Below are 22,804 nucleotides of genomic sequence, written 5' to 3'. Positions count from 1 at the left end.
TCTTAAAAATCTCCCATGATGGAGATTTCACAACCTCCCCAGGCAATTTATTCCAGTGCATAACCACCCTGACAGGAAGTTTTTCCTAATGTCCAACCTAAACTGCCCTTGCTGCAATTTAAGCCCATTGCTTCTTGACCTATCCTCAGAGGTTACGGAGAACAATTTACCTCCCTCCTCCTCGTAACAACCTTTTACATACTTGAAAACTGTTATCGTGTCCCCTCGCAGTGTTCTCCCTTTCCAGAAGAAACAAACCCAGTTTTTTCAATCTTCCCTCATAGGTCATGTTTTCTAGCCCTTGAATCATTTTTGTTGCTCTTCTCTGGACTTAATCCAATTCATCCACAACTTTCCTGAAATGTGGCACCCAGAACTGGGCACAATACTCTGAGGCCTAATCAGCACAGAGTAGAGCAGAAAAAGGACTTCTTGTGTCTTGCTTACAACACTCCTGCTAATACATCCCAGAAGGATGTTTGCTTTTTTTTGCAACAGTGTTACACTGCTGACTCATATTTAGCTTGTGGTCCACTATGATCTTGTTTTAGGCCTCATGATGTAAGCACCACACACAGTTACTGTTCATGCTTTTGGGGCATGATTAGACATTCCATTGAGAGAACAAGATGCAGGAGTTCAAAAAAAACCAGGCCTGATTGTGAAGAAAATATAAACAGAAGTTTAAAAACGGGTGAAGTGAGTGACACTCCTCCCCCCTAAAATAACCCAACCACAAAGAACAGAGTGAGCAGCATCTACTCCTCTCAGAAGGAAGCGAAGCGGTCAAAAAACAGGAAATCATAAACTAAAATTAAATAATTGTCCATAAGGGGTCATGCTTTTACCGTAGCCTATTAGAGGAGAAAGGTGGTCCTGGTTGGCCTAGTACCACACAGAAAGCTCAACTTATTGCAGAGTGCATTACTTTCCCTTTGGTGTTCTGCTGCGCGGAGAAGGAACCAGGACAATGAGAATTTTCCCTGGCTGGGGCTGGATTGTTTTCCCAGGTGAGGAGGAGTTCTTTAGGGATCAGTGGAACAAGGGCAAAGGCCTAAGAATCCTGCTACAGGATTTTTGTCATCAGTATCGGTGGGAGGAGGATATGACTAGGAAGGGACTGTTGGAACAAAGGCAATGGTTTCAAACCCACATGCCTAATTTTCACCACACACGTTTGAACATTTTGGCTAAAGAATAAATTCCCAGAAGCACTTTCCAGGTAGGAACCCAAACTGCAGAACTCCACCTGGAAACTGTTTTTAATTGAAGAGCTGAAGCATTAAGGGAAAGTTTTCAATACTGCTACAGGTTTCAGATGCTCAAATAAATATGTTAGTCTCTAAGGTGCCACAAGTACTCCTTTTCTTTTTGCGAATACTGCTACAGTAACTTTGCAAATGGGACTCTGGCTGCTAAGTGACTTAATCTAAGTGCCAAAGTCTCATTGAAAGTCAACAGGACTTAGGCTCCTAAATCACTGTTGTTAGGCACCTAGTGGGGTTCACAAGAAACACATAAGCAGCCTAAGCACCTAGAGTCACATTAGGCACTTTTGTAAACCCCACTAGGTATCTAGCTACATCTTTACTTGGTGAAATACCTTTGTAAAATCTGCCCTTTGATCGGCTGTAGATTGGGTAGCATTTTTGAAAGTGATCTAAGTGGTTTGGAAACATCCAGGTACCATAGAATGTTAAATCTTGCCTGCCAACGATCTTAGAATATTTCCATGCTTGCCTGCTGCTGGAAAAGGTCAGGAGCTTTGAACTGTGGCATTAACACCTCTTCCCTACTCTAAGCTTCATGCACTTTGCTGGGCTGATAATCTATTGTTAGCAATGTGACTGATAGCAGTTCTGTCCCTAATGCATACAACCAGTGTGCAGATGCACCTTGGGATATACCATGAGAAAAATTACTTTGGAGGTATTAGGTTTACTTACCTGCTGAAATATCTGTTTGGTCATAAAAGAAATGTTTGCCTGCAGTCTAGCACAAAGATAAAAAGGACTGGAAACATTGTTAGAGGTCAGAAAGGCATTTCCCTTGATTATAAATGAACATATTCACTTCTGTGAAAGTACTTTGGTTGATGAGTATTGCTTTTGGGTACAGCATTGGCTAGGAATTTCCGATTTGGAGATTAGCTTGGGTAACACAGTCAGCTGGGGTAGCTAGTGAGTCGTCTTCCAAATTGGTCTGTGTGGGTGTTTGAGACTTCAGCCCAAGGTTATATAAAGTCACTAGTGATTTTGAGTACCTTGAAGCCCCCCTCCCCCCCGGTGCAGGAAGTGTGAGTGCTCAGCACTTTTTGAAAATTCAGAACTCTTTAAAGGGGTTGCAAATGGGGTACTCAAAAATCACGACTCTTTTGCGAAGTCTTGGCCTCACTTTAGTGAGAAGACACAGATTTCTTGATGCTCATTGTTGGGTGTCCTACAAACATTAGGAGTAGATGTTTAAAAATTGTCTGTATTTGTTTCTTATTCATTTTATCTTCTTCTGTGCAACATGGACGTAACAAAGCCCTGTTGAACAACCTGGTTCCCCTCCTTCTGTCATCTGTCGTGGTGGCTGTGTAGTAATGGGCTTTCCTCTCCATGGCCAGATCTGTCACAGCATAGAAACACTTCAGACTAACAGCAATATGATCCTTAAGGGAAGAAGTGTCCCCCTCCCCTCTCTAGGTTTCTAATACTTACCGCACATTGAAGGAATTGAAAGGAGTTTTGGTAGGTAGGTGGCTCGCCGAGTTCCTGGTGATTACTTTAATGCTGGTTGCGATCTTATTATTAATGATGTGTTAGGCCTTGAAGAGGCATCTTTATCAAGCATTTTATTTCTTTAGATTTAAATAATATAATGTCAGTGCATCTTACAAATATTAGGTTAAAGGGCGCACTGGTGTTTTTCCACTCCCTGCCATTGATCAATTTGTTTTTCAAAACAATAAAGGTGTGGGAAAGTGGAGCAAAGAGGCCAGAATGTTTGTGTCACTATCCTAGCTGAGGGTGTGTGTGGTGGTGGGGGCGAGAGATTTAACAAAGCACTTTGGAACTAGAAAGCTCAGGTTATTAGTTCATTTCAGAGAAGTTGTTTAGGTCGGGCTGCAGGAGGAAGGTCTTACAGATGATCCAATCTCCTCCACACAAGTGAGAAGGGGGAAAAAAAAAAAAACACCTCAAAAGGAAAACATTTAGTCTGTTTTTGGACAGCCAAGCCAGTGTTTTCTTTTGATACATGGGAATCTACACAAGATAGGAAGATGCAGCTAACTAGTTCTGAACTGTCCGATTGTAAAGATGCAGACAGTACTACTAGCCAGTCAGATTGTTTCCTCATCCTGATGCTATTTATAAATCTTCTCTGCTACCAAAACCAAAAATTATTAATTATTGGGCTGCTGGATGATCGAGGTGCTAAAGAAGCACTCAAGGAAGAACTGGCCGTTGCAGAGAAGCTGAATGAATTCTTTGCAACAATCTTCACTGCAGAGGATGTGAGGGAGATTCCCAGACCTGAGCCATTCTTTTTAGGACACAAATCTGAGGAACTGTCCCCGACTGAGGGGTCAGTAGAGGAGGTTTTGGAAAATATTGATAAACTAAACAGTAATAAGTCACCAGGTCCAGATGGCATTCACCCAAGAGCTCTGAAGGAACTCATTAGTTGGTAGTTCTGCAATTTCACATTAGATATGTAACCTATAGCTTAAATCAGCCTCAGTAAGAGCTGACTAGTAGATAGCCAATATGACACAGATTTTTTAAAAACAGGCTCCAGAGTGATCCTGGCAATTACAGGCCAATAAGCTTAACTTCAGTACCAGGCAAATTGGTTGAAACTACAGTAAAGAACAGAATTAGACACATATATGAACACAATATGTTGGGGAAGAATCAACACAATTTTTGTAAAGGAAAATCATGCCTTCATCCTCTTTGAGTCAACAAGCACATGGACAAGAGTGATCTAACAGATATAATGTACTTGGACTTTCAGAAAGCCTTTGACAAGGTCCCTCAAGCAAAGTAGGCAGTCATGGGTTGAGAGCGAAGGTCCTCTTATGGATCAGTAACTGTTAAAAGATAGGAAAAAGGATAGGAACAAACATCTTTCACAGTGGAGACAGGATCTGTGCTGGGACCAGTGCTGTTCAACATATCCAGAAGTGATCTGGAAAGAGGGGTAAACAGTGAGATGGCAAAGTTTGCAGGTGATATAAAATCATTCAGGATAGTTAACTCCAAAGCACACTGTGAAGAGCTGTAAAGGGATCTCACAAAACCGGGCAACAAAATAGCAGATGAAATGCAATATTGACAAATGCAAAGTAATGCACATTGGAAAACATAATCCCAATTATATACACAAAACAATGGGGTCTAAAATAGCTGTTACCACGCAAGAAAGATCTTGGAGTCATTGTGACCGTTCTCTGAAAACATCTGCTCAATGTGCAGTAGCGGTCAAAAAAAACTAAGCGAATGTTAGGACCCGTTAGGAAAGGGATAGATAATAAGACAGAAAACAACATAATGCCACTCTAGGAATCCCTGGTACTCTCACACCTTCAATACTGTTTGCAGGTCTGGTCACCCTGTCTCAAAACGTATATTAGATTTGGAAAAAGGACAGAGAAGGGCAACAAAAATGATTACGGAACAGCTTCCAGACAAGGAGAGATTAAAAGATAGTGACTGTTGATCTTAGAAAGGAGGTGACTAAGTGGGGGGGGGTGTTATTTACTCCTTTATATAAATACAAGAACCTGGGGTCACTCAAAATCAATAGATAGCAGTTTTAAAACATAAGGAAATACTTCTTCACACAGTGCGCAGGTCAACCTGTGGAACTCATTGCCAGGGGATGTTGTGAAGGCCAAAAACATAACTTGGATCAAAAAAAGAATTCAATAACTTCATGGAGGCTAGGTCCATCAATGGCTATTAGCCAAGATGGTCAGAGATGCAACCCAATGCTTTAGGTGTCCCTAAATCTCTGACTTCCAGAAGCTGGGCTGGGATGACAGGATGGATCAGTCAAAAAATTGCCCTGTTCTTATAGACTCAGACTTTAAGGCCAGAAGAGACCATAACGATTGTATAGTCTGACCAGCACATTGCAAGCCACAGAACCTCAGCCACCCACTCCTGAAATAGATCCATAACCTCTGGCTGAGTTACTAAGTCCTCAAATAATTGTTTAAAGACTTCCAGTTATACAGAATCCACCATTCACACTAGTTTAAACCTACAAGTGATCCATGCCCCATGGTGCACAGGCAGGCAAAAAACAAAACAAAACAACAAAAAACCCCTCCGGGGTCTCTGCCAATCTGATCCAGGGGAAAATTTCTTCCCAACCCCATTATGGTGATCAGTTAGACCCTGAGCATGTGGGCAAGACCCACCAGTCAGACACCGGGGAAAGAATTTTCTGTAGTAACTCAGAGCCCTCCCCATCTAGTGTCCCATCTCCAGCCATTGGAGATATTTGCTAATAGCTGTTGCAGATCAGCTACATACTATTATAGGTAGTCTTGTCATCCCCTCCGTAAAAGTTATCAAGCTCAGTCTTGAAGACTGTCAGGTTTTTTGCCCCTTCTACTCCCCTTGGAAAGCTGTTCAGAACTTCACTCCTCTGATGGTTAGAAACCTTCATCTAATTTCAAGCCTAAACTTGTTGATGGCCAGTTTATATCCATCTGTTCTGTTCATCCCCTCTGAAGGATTTGGCATTGGCCACTGTCTGAAGACAGGATACTGAGCTAGATGGACCTTTGGTCTGACCCAGTCTGGCTGGTCTTATGTTCTTATCTCCATTTCTTTCTGGATTTTTTTTTTGTAGGATGTTGGGCTTTGATTGGCCCTCAGGAGGCAAGAGGTCCCCTGGATGGAGAGCTCACTGTACAGTGTTGGTACGGCAGAGGCTATGAGAATTATATTAAATACTGGTGCAGAGGAACAACTTGGACATCCTGCCTCATAGTTGTTACGACAGGGTCAGAGGCAAAGGTGGAGAGCAACAGAGTCTCCATCAAAGACATTCACACTTTCTGCACGTTCATAGTGACCATGAAAAACCTCACAGAGGGAGACTCTGGGACTTACTGGTGTGGGATAGACAGACTGGGAGTGGATCTCATGTTCTCTGTGAAAGTGAATGTTCTTCCAGGTAAGTTTCTGCATGAGTCTTCTTTGATTTTTACTGGCTTAAGTCAAAATTTAAGGACACTTATTCCAAAGTGTCTGCACACAGACTTATGCTGGAACAAGGGGTGTGAACTGTAACCAGCAGTAATTATTGCAGTGCACGTTTGTGTGTAGGCCAGTCTGCAGATGTTTTTAACAGTTCAGCTTACAATTTTAAACCTGGGGTCTCGGAGTGTCCACGTACAAAGTTGTACCAGTTTAACTAAATTGGTTTTCAGTCACGTGTAGTTAAATCAGCGCAACTGCGTGTTTAGACCAGGCCTAAACTGAAGAGAAGCGTGTAAGGGATATAAACCCTCCTGCTTCAGGGCAAAAACCAACCACTAACTGAGGGGAGCTGGAAGAAGTGTCCCCAATGAGCAGATTATTCTCTACATTATGGGATTCTTGCCTCTTCCTCTAAAGTAGCAGCCACTGTCAGAAGCACATCTACATGGACCACTGGTTTGATCCAGTACGACAATGCCCATGTTGCAGTATAAATGCGTGCCAGAGATCGGTGTGGGAGAAAGAATAGTGACCTAGGCTAGGATGGCGTAGGGAAGAAGAGGGGAGGCCAGAAACAGCCGGCAGACAGAGAGCATAGTAACAATACCTGTAAAACAGAATGTTTAAGTTACACATGTGCAGTAGCAACTTGTCCGCCCTGAGCTGGGATGCTTTTGCTGAATGTCAAAGTCTTGTTACAAGTTAATTGGAGCTTTGCATGCATCGTAGTCAGGCCGTGAATACTATATTTGTAAGGAGATGGGACAGGGCAGCCATCACTGCACAGGAAACCAAGCTTCATCTTTCTAAACCTTTAATAGCTATTTGCAGTTTCAGTCCACAAGAAATAAACCAGGAGATATAAGTAGACCCACAGGGTTAAGACCAAAGCACCAGACACCGCGGCTATGTAAGAGCTAGGTATTATTAATAGGAGTCATCCCGCAAATGCACAAACAGCGTGTTCAATACCCTGAAAACAAAGGCAGGTACATGCTCAGTTAATATGAAGTCAAAATAGTTTGCAAAAAGTCAGAAGACGGTTAACACAGCTAAGTCTGCCTGTTTACAGCTGTTCCTACCTCACCAGCACCAGCACCAACGAGAGACACAACAGTTCACGCGGCCTCCACTGAGTCTCCTTTCAGAGGGACTGCCCCTGAAGTGGCTCAATCAAGCTCCACCGTTCACAGCAGCAACCCTCCTGCAGGGTGAGTGTCCAGGCACATTCTAGAGGGGTCACGACCAGGACGTGGGCAGTCTGACCTAGTGATCAGAGCAGGAGCCAGGCCAGATCTGGATACCAGGAGACCTGTACCGGAGATAGGCCAGAGGGCAGACCAAGAGTCAGGTGTTCCGAGGAGATCAGAGTCCAAGACAGACCAGAGGCCCAGGCTCACGGGGTGCGCCAGGTCAGGATGTCAGAGGCAGGCACCAGGAGTTGGTAGCCCAGGGGAGGCGGGCGTAAGCATGGAAAAACAGAGTTGCACAGACCATGTCCTGTACCTCTGCTCAGTTTAAATAGAAGCAGAGAACCGGTCAGGATCCTCTGCGTTTTCTTACTCAGATCCCAGGACTAGAGTCCTCAGTCTAAGTTCAGGTTTGCGTTCTGGTGGCACATTGGAATATACCTGCTTTTAAGAGTCCTGTGGACCAGGGTTCAATACCCACAGCCCCTGACCAAAGGGCACTATGGAGGAGCCGGTTTCATGGAGCATTCTGGCATGGCTGGGGTTTCTACACTGCCCTTGGAGGGCAGGCACTCCCTGCAGAGGACACCCATAGTCCTGGAGGTTTAGAGACAAGCTCAACTCCAATAGCATCTGAGGCCTTGTCTACACTGGCAAGTTTCTGTGCAGTAAAGCAGCTTTCTGCGGTGTAACTCCAGAGGTGTCCACGCTGCCAAGCCACTTAGTGCGCAGAAACTGCACAGTTGCAGCGCTGTTAAAAAAAAAATAAAAACCACACCGACGAGAGGTGTGCAGCTTTCTGCACCGAGGCTACAATGCCGCAGTGCCAGTGTAGACACCCTGGTCATAGAGTATCAGGGTTGGAAGGGACCTCAGGAGGTCATCTAGTCCAACCCCCTGGCTCAAAGCAGGACCAATCCCCAATTTTTGCCCCATATCCCTAAGTGGCCCCCTCAAGGATTGAACTCACAACCCTGGGTTTAGCAGGCCAAAGCTCAAACCACTGAGCTATCCCTCCCCCCCAATTATGATTACGGTGCTGCGATTGGCCTCTGGGAGGTGTCCCACAATGCCTGTTCTCACCTCTCTGGTCACTGGTTTGACCTCTACTGCCCTGCCCTCAGGTGACCAACCGTGAGCCCCACCCCGTAAATTTAAATTCCTTGGGAATTTTGCAAGTCCCCTTCCTGTTTGCTCAGTGACATGTGCAGTATTCTCAGTGCATCTTTCCAGGTGGCCACACCTGCTCCATGCACCAGGAAATCCCCAGCTTGGAGCAATGCCGAGCTGCTAGACCTCATCGGCATTTGGGGAGAGGAGGCTGTCAAGTCCCAGCTACGCTCCAGCTGTAGAAATTATGATACCTACGGACAGATTTCACAATGCATGACAGAAAGGGGTGGTGACCAGGACACGCTCAGGGGTGAAAGTAACCTAAAGGACTTACTGGTACGCCGGAGTCCTGAGCAGGGAGGAAGGGCCTCAACCGGAAAGCAGGGGGGCTCAACCAGAAGGGGGTGGGCCTTTAAATCCCCAGGCCCTTTAAGTCGAGATTTAAAGGGCTTGAGGCTCTGGCTGTGGTAGCGGCAGCTGGGAGCCCCAGGCCCTTTAAATCGCCACAGGAGCCCTGGGGCTCCCAGCCGCCGCCGCTGCCCAAGGGCTCTGGCAGCGGGGCTCTGGCAGCTGCCAGGAGCCCTGGGCCCTTTAAATCGCTGGCCTGGGGAAGCTGCCCTCTGCCAGTATGGTCAGCTACGTACCGACTCTTGCCAGTACGCCGTACCGGACTGTACTGGCTTACTTTCACCTCTGGACACGCTCCAGTGCAGGGTCAAAGCGAAGGAGCTGCGGAATGCCTACCACAAGGTGCGGGAGGCAAACCGCCGCTCCGGTGCTGCGCCCACGAGCTGCCGGTTCTACAAAGAGCTGGACATGATACTCGGTGGCGACCCCACCTCCATTGCGAAGGCCACTGTGGATACTTCGGTGGCTCACGTGCCAGTCAAGAATGGATCAAGACAGGAGGAGGAAATCTTGGATGAGGACGTGGAAGGGGAGGGGGACCCAGAGGCAGAGGACAACTTGGAGGTCAGAGATGCATGCAGCCAGGAGCTCTTCTCTACCCCGGAAGAGGCTAGCCAGCCACAACGGTTGGAGCTTGGTGAAGCGCAAACAGAAGAGGAGGCCCCTGGTAAGTAGCTTTGATTTTGGGAATTGCTGAAGTGAGTTGTTGGAGGCAGGAGGGTTGCAGAAAGCAGGCTTCTGTCTGTATGATGCGTGTACCACCACATGCCTAGTCTGAGCGGCGGAACAGGGCATTGATTGACTCCCTCCCTTCACGGGAATCTGCTTTAGAGATCTCCAGGAAACTCTCACGGAGATACTGGGCAATCCACTGCCACAGGTTCTTTGGCAGAGCTGCTTTGTTTCTTGGCCCATGAAGGGTAACTTTCCCATGGCACTCTGCCGTCATGGGGGCGGGGGGTAGGAGACACCATTGCTGCACACAGGCAAGCCACATAAGGGCCAGGGCGGAAGCCGCAGTCTTGGAGAAGACCCTCCATTGATTCCCTGCTCACCCTCAGCAAGATATCTTCCATAATAAACACAGCCTGGGGAAAACGTGGGGACAGAAATTATTATAAGGCCCCCCCCCCTACAGTGCTGGCTCTCCCCAAGAGCCACGTGCCCAGTGTACAGTATAGTCCTGGAACACTGATTTCCCCTGCCCCTGCAGTTACTCACCATTTTGGGGGTCTTGTGGCTTGTGTGTGCTTGCCTGGGATCAGCCAGTTAGTCACAGATATGTGAATAGCGGCTGTGTTTTAAATCATTGAATCAGTGGTGTGTGTGTTGCAAACAATACTGCTTCTGTAAAACGTCGCATTTTGGCTTCACAGACATGACCTTGGGAGCCCAGCCTCCCTCTTTATTATCGCTTGCTTAGCAGTATTAGAAAGTGGCCACGAAAAAAACTAAAGAGGATTTTCTGCATGATGTCATGATGCATTCCATGGCTGAAAAACAAGAATTGAAGGAGTGGCAGGACAGCGAGAAGAGGGACTGAAAGGAGAACATGGCACTCCAGGACAAAGCCACGGAGCGGCTCTTAAACGTTATGGAGCGCCAAGAGGACACACTCCAGGCGCTACTAGCTCTGCAAACCAAGCAGCTCCGCGCCCACCCTCCCCTGCATCCGCTGTCACAAAACTCTTTCCCATGCATCCCCCAGACACCGCCAACACACTCTTATCAACCTCCTGACTCCAGTCTCTACCCACTGCATTCCACTCCTGCCCCGTCACAGTCCAGCCCTCCGGACTCCCAGTACCCACTGCACTCAACACCCGTCCCTCTGCAGTTTAGCCCTGCTGAAGAACAGTACCCGCTGCACTGTACTCCAGAGGACAAGGCTGCATATGATACCTGGACATACACAAATCTTTAACTGTCCCCGGACCCCACCTCCTCCTGGGGCCCTCCCTTTCCCCATCCCCCTCAGTGCCGATGTGTTTTTTTGTGGTCTCTCTTCTCCAGTTGTTTTATAATAAAAGAATTGTTTTGGCTTGAAGCAATCTTTATTTCATTAATTGAAAGCAAACAGAGCCCTGCAAAGCCTTCACAATGCATTGTCTGCACCAATCACAATCACCTCCTAGCATTACAAGCACTGCACTCCCGAGCACAGCAATAATTATTAGTGGCTTTCTGCTTCAAATTGTTGCCTCAAGGCATCCCTGATCCTTATGGCCCCGCAGTGTGCCCCTCTAATAGCCCTGATCTCTGGCTGTTCATAATATGTGTGATGGGAAGGGTGAAAGCTTTGCTCAGGGCTGGACCGCTGAGGCTCTGCACCTGGAGGCTGAATTTGGAGTGTACAGCATGCAGCTATCAGCCGGGTCCAGCCTCCCATATAGGCAGCACCAGCAGGCCTTTAAATGGCCAAACACTCAGTCATTCTGCACTTGCTCAGCCTGTTGTTGAACAGCTCCTTGCTGCTGTCGAGGTTCCCCGTGTATAGCTTCATAAGCCACCATATTAAGGGGTAGGCGGGGTCTCCCAGGATCACAAGGGGCATTTCGACTTCCCCTATGGTGATCTTCTGGTTTGGGAAGAAAGTCCCTGCTTGCAGCTTCTTGAACAGGCCAGTGTTCTGAAAGATGTGTGTGTCATGCACCTTTCCGGACCAGCCTGCGTTAATGTCCGTGAAATGCCTACGGTGATCCACAACAGCCTGGGGAACCATAGAGAAATACCCCTTCTGATTAATGTACTTGGTGTCTAGGTGGTCTGGTACCAGAATTGGAATGTGTGTGCCATCTATCACCCCTCCACCGTTGTGGATGGCTTTGCAAAATGGGCTTCCCTAAGGTCACTTACGTTGCCCAGAGTCACCGTCTTTCAGAACAGGATGTGATTAATGGCCCTGCACACTTCCATCAACACAAGTCCAACGGCCGACTTTCCCACTCCGAACTGGTTAGCGACTGATCGGTAGCAGCCTGGAGTAGCCAGCTTCCACAGTGCAACAGCAGGGCAGCTTTCGTTCTCGTGTCCTTGTGCCACAGGGCTGGGGCGAGCTCATCGCACAGTCCCATGAATGGGGCTTTCCCCGTCCAGCAGTTCTGCAGCCACTGCTCGTCATCCCAGACGTGCATCACGATGTGATCCCACCACTCAGTGCTTGTTTCCGAGCCCAGAAGCGGCATTCCACTGTGGTCAGCACCTCCATGAATGTCACGATCAATCCCGTGTCGTAGCTTCTACGCGTGGCGAGATCGGTGTTGAACTCCTCTTACCTTTGTAGTTTAAGGAATAACTCCACTGCCACTCATGACATGATAGTGAGAGCGAGCAGCACACTGGTCAGCAGTGCGGGATCCATTCCTGCAGCCTGAAGAGGCCGAGCACGCAGTACGCAAAGCATTGAAAGAAGGCGCCAAATGCGGACAGAAGCACAGGGCTTGCTGGGATGCCAAGCAATGAATCACGGGGCATTGGGACAGGACCCAGGATGCCCCGCGACCCCCTCCGCCTTCCCACAACTCCTAGCGGCAGAAGAGGAAGAGATGCTCTGTGGGATAGCTGCCCAGAGCGTACCGCTCCCAGTACCGCTGCAAGCGTGAACACGCTATTGCACTGGCAACTGACAGTGTGAACACACAACAGCGGTTTCCCTTCAGCGCTCTGAGCGGCGCTGTAACTGCCGGTGATGTAATTCTGCCAGTGTAGACATACCCTGAGTCTAGGACAAATACCATCCAGGGTCTGCCGGAAGGCAGCACGAAACCCGATTGGAGGCACGTGAACTCACATCTTTGGTCTGAAGCAGCAGCATTGAAGTCAGGGCTAGATTAAAGCAATCAGAGCCTCAGTGACACCACAACACAGGACCCCATAGCTGCCTGCCCCCTCCCAGCCCAGCCCTGAACCATCTCCACCTGGAGGCTGGAGCAGCAGGGGAAGTAGCATAGGACCCCACTTATCCCCTCCCCTTGAGGGGATCAAGGTTGCATGAGAAGTCACCTTCCCCCACCTGGATAGGGGAGAGGGGCAGCATCCCAGCAACCAGGTTGTAACTGCTCGGGAGGGACTCACTGCACTTTTCTCCTGCAGCATACAGAGCTCTCTGCTGGGGGGCATGCAGTAGGCAGGGCCCTGCAGAACAGAGGCTCTTGAAGCGAGCTCTTCATTGATATGCATGGGGCAGTTCAGATCTATTTTCACTGCTACACTCAGGTCACATCAGCAAGCCTTTCTCGGCAAGCAGGAGGGCTGGAGACTTTTTTAAAAATGAAAGCTGAGACTGCCCTCATCACAGGCCTCCAGGGGCTGAGGCCACAGGCAATCGCACCCAAGGTTTTCTAGTCACGAAACAAAGCACACACTTCACTGGCTGCCAGTTCCCATCTGAACCCAGCTCTCCCTCACTGAGCATTAGGAATGTAAATGTAAAAAATTAACTGGCAGCTGAAGTCAAGGGACTAGCACTTAGACTGTAAGGCAGGGAGTTAGGAGATCCGCAGTCTGTTCCCAGCTCTTCCACTATCTCACTGTAGCACATTGGAGATGATCACTAAACTTTCATGCCTCAGTTTCTCTCTCTGCAAAATGGGGGTAATACTCACATCTCAGTCAAAGGCAATGAGCTCTTTGATTAAAATGCTACCTAAACAAAGTGTAAGTATCAAGCAGGGTAAAAAACAGACTCTCTTTTTCTCTTGTTTTTAAAGTACAACAGACCCAGTCCTCCATATCCTGACACCATGCATCCTGCTGGTTCTACTTCTGATTTTGCTCACTGCTGTACTGTTTAGAAGGATGTCGCAGAGGAGACACAAAGGTAAAAAATTATCAATCACTTTCCCAAGTAATGAGTCATTTTACTCATTAGCCAGTGCAGCCTGCATGTTCCATTTCATTTCTCTGACCCGCAGTGCTCCTTCCACCAAAGGTCACTGCAGAGAAACGGTCTCCACATATATCACAAGCATCTAGCCACAGTCACTCCCACCCCAGCAACTGCTCACACAGAGAGGACGTAAAAATTGGAAGGCAGTAGGTCTCCACAGGATCAAACCCCAAGAACCCCCAATCCCAGTCATAGCATAGACACCTAACACTGGCCAACTGGATGGGTGGGCGTGTTTATTTCTAAGAAGCCTGCAATTTTTTTAAGTTCATACATTCCAATACAAATGGAAAGAAAACAATTGAGAAACACATAGTAGCAGGGCGTCTCTCACTAACCTGATGGTGAATCACCAGCTCTTTGCCAGCTGCTGCTACAAAGGCTTTCTGTACCTTGAAAGCCCCAGGCTGGCTTGGATTTTGCACTCTGGGAATTGCTGAACCTCTGACTTTATTAGCCGCAGCTGGGCTAGCCAGGTTCTAATAGCCAGAAGCAAACAGACCAATTCCCTCCTTCCTGGAACAACCTCTGTAAGACCTCCTTTTATTGGGTAACACTGATCTTTCCTCCTAGCTTCAATGACCTGCAGCTGGGCTTTAATGAGCCCCAGACACGGGGGTAAAACCCTGGAGTTCTCTTTTACTAGCTCTGGCACAAGGTGAGAAAGAACGCTGCAGCTATTTAGAAAGCAAAAGGAAAGTTAATGATTTTTCCCACCCTGCCTATATTGCACACATACAAAGCAGAAGAGCCAGGGCTTATCTATGTGAGAAATGCAAAAAGAAAAGGAGGACTTGTGGCACCTTAGAGACTAAGAAATGTATTTGAGCATAAGCTTTCGTGAGCTACAGCAAAGTGAGCTGTAGCGCATGAAAGCTTATGCTCAAATAAATTGGTTAATCTCTAAGGTGCCACAAGTCCTCCTTTTCTTTTTGCGAATACAGACTAACACGGCTGCTACTCTGAAACCGGTCTTATATCTTATATCTATCTGTTTATCTTGCACCTTATTTCAAAAAAATTAAATCTCGATGGAAGCAACTTAACTATTTTGGTGGGGGTTATATCAGGGCATCCTCATTCCACTGTACCCACAGCTATTCCATTCGCCCTCCAACTGCTATCCCAGGGTGTGTCATTCACACCCAAAGCGACTTACCTGGTTACCTGTTTGCACTCCATTACCCTGGAGCCACCTTAACCACATGACCCTGCTGCGTTTAAATGCTGCTGGCACATGCCCAAGATCTTCTATTTGCATCTCAAACCAGTTACAAGTACACAGAGCCTGAGGCCACCTTGTCACAATGTCTCTCTGCATTGCTGGTGGCAGCCGACTCTCCTTTGGCAGCATGGCTGGCTCCTTCCACCAAAGAAATGCTCCCAAAGCTGGGCATAATGATCCCACCATGTGAAGCTGAGGCCAGTCAGACCAGTGTTAAACTCTCTGGCAAGTTTCTGCAGTGCTTAACTATGGGAAGTCCTCCCTGGGTAGTGTTGCCTGGCTCTGTTCTCTCCTTGCCAAACATATCCGCAGAGTCCTAACCTCATGGTAGCAGGAAAGAGGGGCTGAGCTGTGGAAGAAGGGCAAACACACTGTATTACCAATGTTACCACTTTCCACGTGCAGTGAAAAGCATAGTGGATCTGGGGATCCACAGACTTAGAACCACTTCTGTACTGGGAGGTTCACCTGGTTCATTTAGGCCAGTGGTTCTCAACCTGCAGCCCGCAGGCCGCTTGCAGCCCAATCAGCACAGAGCTGCGGCCCATGTGACATCCTCAGGGTCATAGAGGTAGTATTGGATGCGGCCCACAATGGTAAATAGGTTGAGAACCACTGATTTAGACCTCCTGGGCTGAGTCCATGTTAGCACCACTGGATCACCCAAGTTCAGTGGGCTACATAGGCACAGAGGTGTTTACCAAACTCATTCTCAGAAAGCGCTCAGATGATGAAAATTGCTGTGTGTTATGCCTTTTCCGAGGGTAACTTCATTTACCTGGCACTGCATAAAGGTGCTTAGATATTGGTGTGCCGCGGGCCTTAGAGACACCTAGACACACATAAAAATAGCTTGACTTCACTTTGATGCACTGCCTCTTTCTTTCAGAGTAGCAGCCGTGTTAGTCTGTATTCGCAAAAAGAAAAGGAGGACTTGTGGCACCTTAGAGACTAACCAATTTATTTGAGCATAAGCTTTCGTGAGCTGCAGCTCACTTCATCGGATGTTCTTTCATTGTTCTTTCAGCCCTTGAGGGAGCACCTGGACAAAGGGACAAGAACTTACATCCCTATCGGCTGGTAAGGCAGACCCGAGGCAGATGCCTGAGTTTAGAGTATTTCACACATTGCTCAAAAACGGGAAAAGGCAGTGTTCCAAGGACCGGTCACCTAGTGCGGACGGATCTAAATATCAGCCCTCGAAAGGGGGCACCTGTCTCTCCTGGGCTGAAGTAACTGCAGATGTGACCCACACTAGCCCAACGTGTGACTTTCTCCCCCTCTAGTGGCTGGTCCACATACAAGAGTTTACTACAACCACCACTTAGCAGAGTTACTGCCGTAGCGTAAGTGGTGGCGTTTTCAATCTTTTAATGCTGAAAGTGTCAAATTCAAGCCCCACTGATCACTCTGTTTAGGGGTCATTCTTCAAACACAGTCAGCAAAGGTGCAGAGCAGAAACTGATTCCTGGCTTCTCTAGCCCTAGAGCTCCCCAGTGTGGCACTTTGGGAAGAAGGGACTCAAAGAAGTTTTCTCTTTGTTCTGAGCACCTCACATGCCTGTTTCAGGTACCTGGAAATACCCCGTCGTCCTTCGTTACCAGTGAACCTGAAGCCTCTTGTAAGGCAGCCATCTGCATGACCATGGAGGAGACACCTGACTCAGCAGATGATGAGGCTGTCTATGAAAATGCCATACATGAGACCCAGGTAGGAAGAAAGCCCAATGGTTACCACTGTTGCTGAGTGCTGCTGGAGAGTGTAAGTCACCAGCATGGGAATTCTTCATGAGACCAGAGCAGGGGATAAGGCTGGTCAGATGTTTTCCAATGGAAAATTGGATTTTCAACAAAAAAATTCATAGATAGCATCTGGCCTCCTCACAACGTTTTGATTTTTCATCAGAAAACCAAATATCCAAAAACTGGAACATTTTGCAGTTTGGGGCAGTTTTCAACTGGATTTTTTTTTTTTTTTTTTTTTTTTGGTTTTTGTTGCTGAAAACAAAAGAAAACTGGGTTTTGGGTATTTGATGACAAGTCCAAGTTTTCCATGGAAATGCCAAAAATATTTGGGTTTGTCTTAATTTTCCATGGAAAAGAGACATTTTCCCACTAACTGATGGAGTGATCAAGTAATGAAAAGAATCTGTGGGCAAATTCTTCCCTCTGGCCCTTCCGGCACAGAGCCTTTTGCTCTGTCTTAAAGATCACTGGTCTCATCTAGTGGCAACAGCTAATGAACTCTACAGGAAAGTGCAACAGAATCAGTTGAGGTCATTTTTCGCTGGTGCCTGGAGCCGCTGCAAAATAATCTGCGTCCTCTGATTCATGGTGTTTTGTTTCAGGCTTCAAGATCGACAGAAGAGGTTGTTCCTGGCACAGTGAAATTTCCAACCTCACTTCAGCAGACCACCTATCCCAAAATGAATCCAAACACACGCAGTAGGACATCCCCCTCTCGTCCTCAAGGAAAGCGTGGGAAAAAAGATACTGGATGAAGCTCAATGCTCTTGGAACATTCGCCCTCCTACTGTTGGAATTTTTAGCAGCTTGTTCTCATTTCCCTGCAGTTACATAGATGCTTTCAGATTCATGTTCCTCCATTATTCTTCTTATGCCAGGTCCCCCCTGCACTGAGATGCTAGTGTTGCTGCTGATTGTGACCCATTCCCAGCAAGACAGGTTTCACAGATTTACTTACCGCTCAGTGCTTCTCGTTCTTCACCTCAACTTGACACAGAACATATTCCTGGTGGCTTCACCTTCTGGATGACTGGGAGCATTTCTAGAAGGACTTTGTATGGGTCTGCAGGTTTAGCACACTCCCCCTGTGTCCACCAGAATTTTGGTGCTTTAAAGTTAGACAATTGTTAATAAAAAGCTCTTTTCTCTCTTCTGGACTGAGTTCCTTGGAATGACTTAATAACAGGGTGCAAGGGACAACATGGGAAGGGGCTAATGTCAGCTTGTATCTGTAATAAGTGATCAGCTCAATTCCTTCGGTAGTGTAGATATGCCGGTAAAAGGTAGTCTGCACTAAGCTGTATTTCCACTCTCCCAGGATTTGGAATCTCTTAGAGGTGTTTGTCTCTCTGCATCCCATGCTCAGGGGTATCTGAATCCTTATAATTAATTAGTAGCAAAATTTCCCAATGAACAGCTCATGCCAGGGAGACAGGAGAGTCCCCCTGTGATGAACATGTGAAACGGGATGCAGAGGTAGGAGAGCAAAGAGCCAGATTCACAGATGGCATAAGCAAGTGCAATGCTACTGAAATCATAGAGACAGAGTCAGCAGAGACAGAGGCTACCTTGTGAAGCCTTTTATTCTATTTAATATTAATTATGCTTCAGTGGGTTCAGCTGTGGCAGTTACAGTCTCAAGTTCAACAGAGTTATCTCTGTTTGTTCTGGGTCTAGAGCCCATAGGAACACATGAAACCACAGACAAATAACACAGACAATTACAAGAGCATCTAGCTTTTAGCAGTTTTATTAAAGTTACCAACAAAATCATAAATGTCCCAGCATATACAATTCCAAATAAAGATAGGTACCATGTACTAGTTATAACTACAGCCATACTCACCTCCTCCTAGATGGTGTAAGAGCCTGTTGGCCCTCTCATGGATTGATCATCCATACGGGAGTGATTCCTGCTGGAGTTTCTCACAGGAAGCTCAATTTTCCTGCTCTGGGCACCCTTTTTTATACTATGATTCTGTCTGTACCTACATTCTGTGCATGGACATGAAAGTGTCAATCCTCTCTTTCTTATTTGACTGTGTCCCCTAGAAACACAAGGAACCCTGAATTCTATCGACTGGGTAGGTACCACCTTTATCTTGCGGTTAAGGCACCCGTTGGAGACAATATGTGTTGTTACAGCATTTTATAATTTAAATTTAATCTTCCCAGCTAGACTTTTGCAATATTACCAGTTGGTACCTCTTTTCCCACAATCTTTCGGGTTATTTCTCAGTCCTTGACTTATGCCGTCATTTCTTGTCTCCAAGGCCGAAAGAAGCTCAGCTTAAGTCTTGCAGGCCTCAGCCCAGTTTCTTGGATTTCAGCTTGTCTCACTTATGTCTACTACATAGTTCCTCTAAATACGGATCAATCTTATACTTCTATAACCCTGCAAATCAACTCTAATTAACATACAACGAATATATAAGGTATAACATATTGATTGTGTGATGATTAATCAATATGAGAGGGCCAACAGGCTCTAGGAGGAGGTGAGTATGGCTGTAGACAGTCACACTCTCGTCACACTCACAGTGGCCTCTGTTTAAAGAGGAAGCTGCTGGCAGGGTGTTTATGAGGGGCCCCTACACCAAAATAGTCAGCTGTCCTGCCACTACAAAGCCCATCTCTTCCCTCAGGCGTTTGGGAAGGGAGCAGGGCCAGATTAACCTTTTGTGGCCTGGCACCAAACATATTTGTGGGCCCCCACGGAGGCAATGGGGCATGGCACGGGGAGGTCCGTCTCCAGAGCGAGTGGCCAGCCAGGGGCATGGAATGGCAAGGGCAGCCCCGCTCCGCCCAGCCCAGTGCGAGGGCACTATTTACAAACCGGCAGTTGCCAGACACACAGTGGCCCACCCGGACCTGTGCTGCTAGCATGCCCCTTGCCCTCAGGGGCGGGCCCCTGCCACGCCACACAGCCCCCCCACCCAACACCCCACAGGCGCTGACTCCGTGAGAGCTCCGGGTCTGGAGCACCCACACAAAAAAATAGCACCCACCGGCGGCCCCGCCTATCAGCTCCTCCCCCTCGCCCCCAGTGCCGCTTGTCACCGCTGATCAGCTGTTCACAGCCCCACCACAACTGCCCAGCACCCCCACTCCCTAGTGCCCCAATACACAGAGATCTTCCCCTCCCCCTCACATCCCAGCATCCCTCTGACCCCCCCAGAGACCCGCTCCCCCACACCCTGCCTCCCGGCCGCACCCACTGGGGGGCCTGCTGGGAGACAACTGTGCCTCGGGAGTGGCGTGATCAGCCAGGCCAGGGCCTACCCCAGCCGGGCACCCTCAAGACCCACTTGCCTGGAGGGGCCCAGCCAAGCCCCCAGCACTGTCCCTCTCCCGAATAGGCCAAGACTGGCCAGGCTTCTGCACCAGTCCCAGGCAGTTCAGCTCTGGGGAGACAGGCAAGGCCTCACAGGTGGTGGGAAGCAGAGACTGCCCAGAGCCAAAGGTGCACTGTGGTCTGTCTGGGAACAGAGAGAAACCAGCAGGTGGGACCAGGGGGCAAAGAGGAGACTTGGCCAGCCAGTGGGTTGGCTAAAAGGAGCAAGTGGTGGGCGGGGGGTAGCCAGCGGGCTGGCGGGGTCTTGGGGCGCAGTGCAAGTGGAGCAGGCTGGTGCCCCTTCTGAGCATGGGCCCAGTTCCATGGCCCCAATGGCACCATTGTAAACCTGGTACTGGAAGGGAGGGATGCATAGACTGTTGGCATTTCATGGCATATCATGAGCTGGGATCAGTGACTGGAGTGTGCTCTAATGAGTGGCATGACCACCTCTCTAAAAGAGGAAGTGCTTATTAAAGAAAACAGATACAACTACAGACACAAGCAAACAGGCTTCCACATAGCTTAAATTCCAGCTTTACCTCTTTTGTTTACCAGGGATAATAACCTGCCTGGATCTCTACGCAATACACTGTGACAACTAGTGGCTGAATAACATAATTGCCACCAAATGTATCATTCAAGAGTAGAGCTGGTTGGAAAATGAGATTTGAGAGCTGCAAAAATGTCAGTATTTTGGGGGGAAATATTGTCACAAATTAACAAAAAGACTGTAATCTGTAATAAGTGACCATCTCAATTCCTTCTGTACTGTAGATGTGCCAATAAAAAGTAGTTTGCACTGAAGCTGTATTTCCATAGTCCCAGCATTTGGAATCTCTTAGAGGCCTCTGTCTCTCCGCATGCCATGTGCAGGGGTTTCTGAATTCTGTATTTCATTAGCATATCAAACTTTCGCAAAATAAAATTTGTTTCAGGTCCACGGGAACATTTCATTGGGATAAATTCAAAACCTGGTGATTTCAAGCCTATACATAAAGTCAATTTTGAAACAGAAAAATCAAAACATTTTGTCCCGAAAAAGTCAAAAAGAAAGAGAGGTCTTGACTTTTTCAGAACAAAACAAAACGAAAAGAGCCATTTTTTCCCTAAATGTAATTCTGTCCAAAATCAATGCGCTTTCGCCAAACCATTCACTTTCATCAAATCATTATTTTCCACGGGAAAACTGTTTCAATGAAAGGTTTCAGAGTAACAGCCGTGTTAGTCTGTATTCGCAAAAAGAAAAGGAGGACTTGTGGCACCTTAGAGACTAACCAATTTATTTGAGCATAAGCTTTCATGAGCTACAGCTCACTTCATCGGATGCATACTGTGGAAAGTATCGAAGATCTTTTTATACACACAAAGCATGAAAAAATGGGTATTTACCACTATAAAAGGTTTTCTCTCCCGCAACCCCACTCTCCTGCTGGTAATAGCTTATCTAAAGTGATCACTCTCCTTACAATGTGTATGATAATCAAGTTGGGCCATTTCAGACCAGCCCCATTTCAGTGTGTGTGAGTGTGCATGTGCTGGGGAGAGGGGGAATGCTGGGGGCAGTCCCCTTCCTAGTTTCGAGGCAGCTGTTGCATTTACTGTTGCCTGTACTCGCTTGTGTCAGGAATCCTGACCTGCAGCAGCCAGTCTCTGGGAGACTAAACGAGCATAGCTCGCCTGTAGTAGGCTACCTGGTCGGCTACCACTGCCTGATTGGCTGGAAGAGCCAGCAGATGGATCTTAAGCCCAGCAGCAGTGCAGAGCAGAGCTGCTCAAAGCACTTGCCCATGGCTGTGTTAGCTCCTGTGTCTGGCTTGTTCCCAGCCCTGCCTCACGTCAGTTAATCAGGTTCTGATCCTTGGCGCCAGCCAGAATCTGGCCTCTGACTCCAGCTCTGACCCTTGGTTTGGACACCTGGGCTCTGACCGTGAGGCCTGACTCCTGCTCTGATCACTAGGCATGACCACCCACATCACAGTCACTGACAGTTTGAGTGTATCTTTAATATATGACAAATGCAGCTAGAGCCCCAGATAGAAGCTTTTCATGTGCTCTATAAAGCTAAACAAATATATATTACATCACGGAAGCATTGCAGTAACCAAAACTCATCTCCTCAACAGCTCCCATCGCAAACTGCCTGGTCTCTCTCTCTCTCTTTATTTTACCCTCTTGCTTTATAAAGTGTATAAGGGACACATGTGGTTCACACAGATCAAAAGGAATTAGATAAGAAAAGAGAAGCAGAAGTGTTTGGGTGCCACTGACACTGAAAATTTCACAAACTCCAGTCGGAAGCATCACCACCTCAGAAGCCGTGTGCATTTTTGTTGCATTTTAAAGAAAAAACGTGAGAAAGGGGTGATTGTTGGGAAGATGCAGCTGCCCTGTGCTGGGGTGATTCTCCTCCTTCCAGGTGAGAGGTTCACGTTCATCCATTCATGCCACTGACTTTACCCAGGAGCCTGATTCACCAGTGGACTCAGATTCCTTTTCTTCTCTTCTCCCTCTGTCTGCTTTAGTAAAGAGAGAATCTAACAGGTATGTGGGGGGTGGGGTGGGGTATATTGTGTAACCTTAGCACTAACTGTTGGTTATTGTGTATATAACACCAGTGGCACCAAAGGAGAGACTCCCTGAGATATACTTCTTGTTAGGGTCCTCCGGTGCATTGTATGCTACGTTGTATAAT

The 22,804-nt window shown here is 47.4% G+C and overlaps 1 protein-coding gene and 1 long non-coding RNA gene across 2 annotated transcripts in view; one reads left to right on the top strand and one right to left on the bottom strand.

The window, feature by feature from the left end:
* LOC141998644 (uncharacterized) overlaps window positions 1-14,250 on the bottom strand; it is an 89,703-nt gene extending 75,453 nt beyond the window's left edge. The window contains exon 1 of the long non-coding RNA XR_012641875.1: window positions 14,144-14,250. This is a non-coding gene — a long non-coding RNA (uncharacterized LOC141998644). The remainder of the gene's footprint in view (window positions 1-14,143) is intronic.
* LOC141998638 (CMRF35-like molecule 6) lies at window positions 971-17,833 on the top strand. Its single transcript, XM_074971494.1, has 7 exons — window positions 971-1,010; window positions 5,854-6,180; window positions 7,279-7,417; window positions 13,627-13,736; window positions 16,058-16,110; window positions 16,600-16,740; window positions 17,378-17,833. The coding sequence occupies exons 1-7, from the start codon at window positions 971-973 to the stop codon at window positions 17,528-17,530; spliced, it is 963 nt and encodes a 320-aa protein (XP_074827595.1). The 3' UTR covers window positions 17,531-17,833.
* The last annotated feature ends 4,971 nt before the right edge of the window (window positions 17,834-22,804 follow it).

Source organism: Natator depressus, chromosome 14, assembly GCF_965152275.1.
Source record: "Natator depressus isolate rNatDep1 chromosome 14, rNatDep2.hap1, whole genome shotgun sequence".
Classification (NCBI taxonomy): domain Eukaryota; kingdom Metazoa; phylum Chordata; order Testudines; family Cheloniidae; genus Natator; species Natator depressus.
This window is presented reverse-complemented; position numbering and strand designations above follow the sequence as displayed.